Source organism: Photinus pyralis, unplaced genomic scaffold (assembly GCF_008802855.1).
Source record: "Photinus pyralis isolate 1611_PpyrPB1 unplaced genomic scaffold, Ppyr1.3 Ppyr1.4_LG6, whole genome shotgun sequence".
NCBI lineage: Eukaryota > Metazoa > Arthropoda > Insecta > Coleoptera > Lampyridae > Photinus > Photinus pyralis.
Window position 1 is genome coordinate 39,977,619 of NW_022170663.1, and position 8,287 is coordinate 39,985,905.

General features: G+C 40.1%; 1 protein-coding gene across 1 annotated transcript in view; it reads left to right on the forward strand.

Moving 5' to 3' along the window:
* LOC116174287 (E3 ubiquitin-protein ligase MYCBP2) overlaps positions 1 to 8,287 on the forward strand; it is a 119,419-nt gene that overhangs the window by 8,682 nt on the left and 102,450 nt on the right. Inside the window, 12 exon segments of the mRNA XM_031492181.1 lie at positions 15 to 199; positions 2,602 to 3,339; positions 3,386 to 3,625; positions 3,673 to 3,867; positions 4,771 to 4,977; positions 5,028 to 5,168; positions 5,218 to 5,396; positions 5,485 to 5,719; positions 5,767 to 5,984; positions 6,037 to 6,234; positions 6,280 to 6,539; positions 6,589 to 6,733. Of these exon segments, the coding sequence (XP_031348041.1) occupies positions 15 to 199; positions 2,602 to 3,339; positions 3,386 to 3,625; positions 3,673 to 3,867; positions 4,771 to 4,977; positions 5,028 to 5,168; positions 5,218 to 5,396; positions 5,485 to 5,719; positions 5,767 to 5,984; positions 6,037 to 6,234; positions 6,280 to 6,539; positions 6,589 to 6,733 (2,941 nt within the window).

Here is an 8,287-nt window from a genome sequence, read left to right on the forward strand (position 1 = left end):
AGGGTGTGTTATAGGAGGCTTTGGTTTGTTCGGCGGCAGAGGGGAGTATACGGGTAAAATCAAACTGTTGGATATCGGCCCGGATGGAGGCGAACAAGAGAATGACGGAGAATTATTGGCGGAAACGGACGAAATTCCTTATGAGTGTGGTCCTCGACAGAAATATCCGATGATGTTTGAGGATCCCGTTCCATTACAGGTAAGGTTGAACCGCCAAAACGCGGCGGCCAGGGCTTCACACTCAGGGCAAGAAGCCCGGGCGAACGACATAAGATGACCTGCAACAGGCAAAAAGCAACCCGCGTCGTTTCGAACACTTCCTCTTACATTTATCACATTTTTCTCTCTTCCATTCCACTTCCTAATTCTATTATTAACAAGTAGAAAGGTTTTCGCCCTAAGGCGAGTAACTTCAGCGCATTTTCCATAAATTGATCAATACTTCCCCAAAGGCCATACCTATGTGCGCTATGTTTTTCATTACTAGAGGCATATATGGTTAACATTTTAAAGAAATATCTTCATAAATAAGGAAGTTGACACTTACTGCGCAGTTGATATTGTGCGTCCTGCGCATGCGCTTATTAATCTGATATTTACAATAAGCAATACGTTTGCTTTTACTATAAGCAAAGAGTACCCATAATAAGAGATACAGCGCAATGGTATAAACGCGTGTTGGCTATAAGAACTCGCCCGCTAGGATTCCAAAAGCGGGCCCTCGCGTAGAGGTGGCCAGAACAAACCGCCTCTTTAAAATATTGGCGCGTATTGAAAATTTACAGACTTCTTTATAGAATTTCGGTTTAAAATATTTGCGCGGTTGTCACATTTAATTTTCTTTCTTATTGGCGTATTAAATGTGGACATGATATAATTAGAAAACATTACTTAAGTATAAAAGAAATCAGCAACGATTCAGTACCTATATTGTTAATTACATTGGTATTTTCCTGTTTAGTTGGCGTCTATTGAATAGACAGTAATTACTATTTAATTTAATAACCAATAACAGGCACAATTGTAAAAATGTAAATTAAATTTGTTATTCATCCTTTTTAGATCATCTACTACAGTCAAATTAAAGTAGACAACATATTTCATAAAATTGGATTTTATGATGTGCATAGCGATTATTTTACAGGAAATTTTGTTTGCTTTAATTTTGTATAGATGCCTACATACGCTGAGATGTTTAATCATTAACAATCAATCATTACAATGCAACAATCCTTATGTCCTCAGAAAAAAAACATCAGGAATCACCATTGGCTAGTAGCGGAAAAAACACATAAGTATATGTATTTAAATTTGCCGCTCAACTTGAGCCACCGCGCACTCTGCTCGTGATTCATCCATCTAAACGATTGATAATCGTTCTCATTTTTGAAAACAACATTGGCTTCCACTCCAAATATAGGGTTTCTGGAGCGTTTAAATATCTCCGGAATGCGTGGGTCGATCGGACTGTAATGTAATGAGATTAAAGGGGACATTAGTCACATCGACTGGTAAAAAATATGGTCCAAATCGGTCAAGTAGTTTTTCAGTTATCGCAAAGAAACCATTTTTAAAGAGGTGGGGTTGCGTCAGGGGTTGCGTTGGTCCACAGTTCACATTTTTAATTTGAACCATTCGATCACAACTATAATGCAATTGAGGCAGTTTATTTTGGATTTATTACATTGTTTATAGGCCGGCAAAAATTAAAAAGTGGTTGCAACATTTTTTCCGGGAATCTTTCATTATCTTATTATTTGTACAATAAATGCTATAAAACGTCTATTGGCCTTTTTTTTTAAAAAAAAAATGTTCGTTTATTTCCGTTCAAGTCGGAAGTAAATATCTACTTCCTCTATCTTCGCACCTATGAATCAAACCAACAAGCGTTCGGACTTTAATAAATTGTGCTATAAGCGTAGAATGGAATAACATATCTCTAAACGTCATACATTTCAAGGAATAATAGATACCTAAATAAGTACAAGCAAACACTAAACATTTGGCAACGCTGGGATTTCTGCAATGATATTTATAAACTTCTAAACAAGTAGTTGCCTTGAAATAGCGTACGCCAATAAAATTGAGAAAAAGCAGTAAAATTTGTTAGGCAACACACAATACATATGCAACACTATTCTCTATGCCGTTGAATCTCTTATTATTATCGTTACTCTTTGCTATAAGCATCTTTGGTTAAAATTTCAAAGAAATATCTCCATAAATAAGAAAGTTCGCATTGCGCAGTGTGCACATGCGCACTTCTGATTCTTACTATATGCGATATATTTGCTTTTTACTACAAGTATCTGTGATTAAAATTTCAACAAATTATAGTTAACATTGCGCAACCTCCGCATGCGCAGCTCATACGTCAAGATTCTCCTTGACTCAGGTGCCAGAGCGACACGCTACCGAATGCAAAAAGAACGAACTAAATATCTTGAAAACTGAGTAGTTAAGGCCTCGGACAGACGGGCGGACAGAGAAAGTGGCTGCAATAGCGCGCCCAATCTCGTTGGAAAATGCGTTAAAAAACAACAAAAAATTAAAACCCGGCTAAACAAAATTTAAACTACATAAATTTTTGTGGTATTGTAGGCACATCGGTGGTATGTCGCTTGGAGCCGAATAAGTGGACCAAGTAGCGACTGCGGTTCGTCCGGTCAAACTATGGTCACGACAGAAGACCAAGTGCTGTTTTACTTTAAGTCATCCAAAAAGTCGAATAACGGAACCGACGTAAACGCCGGCCAGATTCCGCAGCTCCTATACAAGGTGATTACCGCTGAAATACAACCGCCTCGTCGCCAACTCGACCTTTCCGAGCCGATCCACATTTTGTCCAAGGATTTTTCGCGAACCGTCACGAAGGAATGCATACAAAGTTTATTGTCGTTACTGCAGTGGTCGTGGAATACCTTCAAGTTGGGAATAATGGACGGACAGGCCGTGCAGCACATGTATACGACGTTAGAATTGGAGCGCTTGGTGTATATAAGTTGCGCCAGCTTGCGGTTGATACGAACTTATACCAACGAAATCTACCCGTCGCAAATCTCGAAGAAAGCCCCCTTGGAAAACGTACACTTGGCGGAAAGCATAGGGGACGTGAGAGCGTTGCTGAAACAAATTTTGTCGGACATTTTACCCGCGACCATACAAGGGAAAAAGTCAAGCAAGTCGAAGGTTACAAAGAACGGCAGCTATCACGTTAGAATGATGAATAGCATATTGGAAGAGTGCCATGGAACGTTCGTCGCCTGTTTCCACGCATTTTACCCTACATCATACCTTAAGTGGACGTGTTTATGCGATTTACTCGCCGATATTGAAAAGGTGCTCGCAGTTATTAGAATATACTTATACAATCTTCTCGTTGTAGGAAAATGACACTTACTCTAGCTCAAACAGTCAACGGCTTCTAAGTGCCGTTCTTTGCGCATTATGCAGTCCCAGCGTGCGACTAAGAACCACGTTTCCTTTGTTACCCAACGGCGCCAGTACAGAAAACTCGATAAACCGCGGACTTAGTCCCTCTGACAATACAGGCTTGCCGGCCATGAACGGGACAGACTCGCATCATTATCCCGTGCTGGTCGAGCAGATGACTTACCGGAGTCAGGTGAGCGATTAGTGGCAAAACTCGCGTAAGCACTGCTTTTTTTGTAGATGGAAGCGAACGGTCTGAGTGTAAATTGGACTTGGAAAGAGGTTTTGGATCATCTTTTAAAATTAGTAACTGAGCCGGTTAACCAAGTCCTCTTGGGGCACCGAATAACATACTTCGCTAAGTTGGTAAGGCACTGTTGCCATTTACTTGCAAGAGTTGTCGCAGAATTGGTACATCAATGTAGTTCCACGGAGGTAAGTTAGTTTTATCCATCGTAGATTCATAATAAGAGATGCATATTCACTGCCATTAATAGTCGAAATTGCAGATCGTAATATTTCATTTCAAAAAATTTTAGATGGTTTTGGTTGATTTGCATAATAAAAGATACTTATCGCTTACCATTAATGGTTATTATTATAGACTCTGGCGTTTCATTTCATCTTTTGAGTGAAATTAATAGTATGAGACGCGTATCCATTACCATTAATCTTTTTTGGTTCCATATTTTGATTGGAATTCATAAGAGACAAGTATCAATTTTCAATTATTTTCAAATTTTAGATTGTAAGGCTTTTCATATTATCATTATGATTTATAATAAAATGTACCTTCCATTAACGATTTGTATTTCATCCCCGTGTTGATTGGGATCCATGATAGACGCTTATCCCGCACCATTCATCGTCAAAATTCTACTAACTTAGACTAATATTTCATTTGATATTATCATTTGTATTCATAATATTATCATTATCTACTGAAATTGTAGATTATGATATTTCATATATTTTTACGAACATTCACAATAAAACACGTCTATTTCATTTGATTCGGATTGATCAAAATCAGACGCCTATCCATTACCATTAGTCACTGGAGATCATGATTTTTTTTGTATTCCTAAGATTAAGACTAAAATGAAAGATTTCTTCCATGAAAGTAAGAGTAAAAACAGTTCCAACAATACAAGCATCTTTTGCCACTGCAAATTAAGAAACTTATGTCATCACAGACGCGTATCCATTGCCATTAACCTTCACAATCCTAGATTATAGTATTGCATTTCATAGTTTGATTGAGAGTCGGAAAGTTCAATTGTATGAATTATGTTTGCCTCCATCTTCTATGGACTTTGTACATGTTTCACAATGCAGGAAGATCTTCAAAGTGCGTGCGGTCGAATTCTGCACGTGACACCGTCAAGATTTACAAGAACCAACCAATCCAGAACGTGGAACACCGGTAATGGCTCGCCCGACGCAATTTGCTTTCAGGTGGACAGAACCGGCGTATCAGTTGCGGGCGTCGGTATCTACGGAGGAATCGGTCATTACGAATACGAATTGGAACTTTTGGAAGACGTAAGATGCGAGTTTCGCCGCGCAGTCTGTTGGTAACTTGTTAATTCTAGCAAAGCTCGATGAACGGCGCGGATAGTCACACGCACACTCAACGTTGGAATAGCTTGGAGATCACTCGTGGCTCGTTCGGCCCTGAGGATTTTGTTCCGGACATTGCCGAGATCAAATTCGATAAAGCCGTGCATATAAAGGTAGCGATTTGGATTCGTTTATCGTTCATCCATTTTGCTTACGTTACAGGAAAATGTTAAATATGCCATTAGATTAAGAAATCACGGTGGTAGAACTAATAACGGTGATGGTGGTTTAAATTCGGTAAAGGGATCTGATAACACTACATTTACCTTTTCTACTTGTTCGTTGAGTTTCAATGGAACAACACTAACAAGGGGACAAATACCGGTCATTTTATACTATAGGTTTGTGATTAACGCTCTCTCACCCGCATGCGCATAAGCTTCAATTTTTTGAATTGGCATCTATCATACTCTCTATTCCCATGTTTAGCAACCCGGTCGAGTGTGCTAAAGTTACCAGTACAAAATTGGAACAACACGCTCGAAAGGGCGCGTTGTCTATGACGTCATCAATCATTCGCAGTTGTTGCAACCTGCTAGCGATGGCCAGAGAGAAAGCCGAAGATGTTTCTGCAACGGAAATTCTAAGCAGCGCGTGCGTCGTGACAACTTTACTACCATTACTTATGGCCCACATAAGCCCTTTGGCTTCAAGCGATCCTCGGGTATGCTCTGAAAGCTCGCAACAATATCCAGTAACGAAATTTTCCAGAACGCAGTCTACATTTTAAACCTAATTCAAGACATGCTTCCACATGTAGCCGCACTAAATTTACTGTCTGGCACTGCAGTTCCGCCGCCATACTTGGGCAGCTCGGGAGGATCAGGAAATCATTTCGAATCCAATGATATTAACAATACCACTAGCCAACATTATACATGGATACAAAGTGATCACCCGTACAAACCATCCACTGTCTCAAATTATCGGTTTGTTGCTTTGCCAATTTGATGAGCGTAGCCACAGTGGCTGTGTTTACAGGGTTGCCTTCCCTGAGACCGTAAGGTGGATGTCGTTAGAGTTTGATCCCTCGTGCTCGACAGCGCAGCCGGAAGATTCTCTGCAGCTGTACGTCCCTAGCCTAGGCGGAGCGGCAGGTGTTAAAAAAGCCTCCGAGTCTGACGAGTACGACGGCTCACCTTTGCCTTACTGGCCTGTTTTGCACAAATTTACTGGGTGGTAAGCGATTTGCCCTGCGTATTTGGTTTGACCGCAATGTTATAGCACACAATGGCCTCAGTCGGCGGTAATCTTACCAGGGAACGAGGTAATATTTTCACTCGAGACCGCCTCGGACTATCTCAAAGACGAACGGGCCAGCTTTTACGGATTCAAATGCCTCGTAGTCGGGTACGAGTGGCCCTTCCCCGGAATCTGCGGTCCGTCGACCGGTCTGAAACATTTGGAGGCGGAACTATCGTTTTTGGGAGGAATGTGCTCAGCGAGTCTGATTAAAAAAGATCTTTTATTGCCAAACGGAGACAGTAAGTGTTGTGGAAATTCTGAGCAAAAGGCAAATGTGAACTTGTGCAGGCGATGGAAGCGATCTTGACGTTGAAATTGCGGAATTGGTGGCGGCTCATGCGTTAAACTCCCACGGTTCGTTACTTGGAAAGGGATTGGCGTTGAGTAGCCCTCCGTCGGTCAATCAAGCTCTTGATGGCACCCTGCCATACAGGTAGGAATTTTAATTACTATTTTAACACGTCGGTTGTACATACAGCTGTCCCACGTGGTTTTAACTCTAAATCTACTATTTAGTTAAAATGAAAGTAAATTACTCGAACTACCAGTACTAACTGGCCCGTGACTGCTTCTGTCGGCTTCTACCTTTAAAGTTAGCTGTCAAATATGATCTTTTTCGCCGACTACTGACACTGACATTAATTAGTACAGCTGCAAATTGTTTAACAGATTGTTTATAATTTACAATTGCATTTTCAATGTATGTTGCCGCATTGTGCAATGTGCAAAGTCACATTTAATTTGTGTACTTCAATCTTCACCACGTCCTCGCTCCGAAGAATACGATATCAACACATTATTTTAAGGTAAGTTGATTTTGGTTTCTGTTAAAATTATATCCATGCATAGAATACTGTCATTAGTTTAAACTTCCCGATTGGAGCTTGAACAACCCGAAACCGCACAATTGACATCTGTTAAGTTTGGGGTTGTGAATAAAGGCAGCGTAACAACAAAAAGAGCAGTACTTTATTAGTACATTATGTGGGTTGACATACAGCAGCGAAAAGAGAGCGAGCGCATGGTGCGCATCATAGTCATACAAGTACAAGATCGGTGGGGGAAATAATGAAAGCGGCAAATTTAATTTAACAACATCGCGCATTATATAGTCGTAAAATTAACTAAAGTGCAAAAAATGAACAGGGGAACAGGTTGGGATACAAGCAGGTTACAAAACAAGGTAGCTGTATGACACACGGTTCATATTTGATGCAATAAAATCCCTTTTGTTAAAAGCAACATCGCCTTCGAACGCAAATTCAACTGGGGAATATGTGGAAATTACTAAATTGCAACTCATATCACACATAGATTCAAAACCGAAGGTTTTTTTCTGGACCCTGAGACGGAGAACTGGTCCCTTGTTCGGGAATTGCTAGCGTAAAGATGAGATTACACTGTTGTAATCCTTGGGATTGTCACTTTACAGCGGAAAGTGTCAGTTACATACAACATGCCCATAAAAATATCAATCTTCGGGCCAAGACCATGTAATCAAAACATAACCATAAATTGAGCAAACATTTCCACAAAAAATGATAACGGTTTCAAATAATAAAAGTGAACGGTATTTTACACAGAGTGGGACCTCCTTAATACCTTCATTATTGCCTGCAAGTTTTTGAACTCGTGAACTACTAAATAGTTTTTGCGTAATGGAACCATCAATTACTATAAAATATAGAATATACGAATGATGGTGAACAATATTTGTAAAGAAAAGTTCACAGGGAACAAACACTACCTTGTAACCATTATCCAAACATTTCTCCACTAGCCGGCTGCATCTCAGAGATCCACAAGGAGTTTTCTCTTTTCTCAAAGCGAAAATGACAGGTCTGGATGAGGCAAATCTGTCGATATTCACATACGATAAGACGCTATTACGTAGATAAATACAAAAATTTGTTTCCGCCCACTCCTTTATATTCACGGCTAACCAAGTTCCATTACATGGATCTTCCTTCTAACAACTCATCAACCA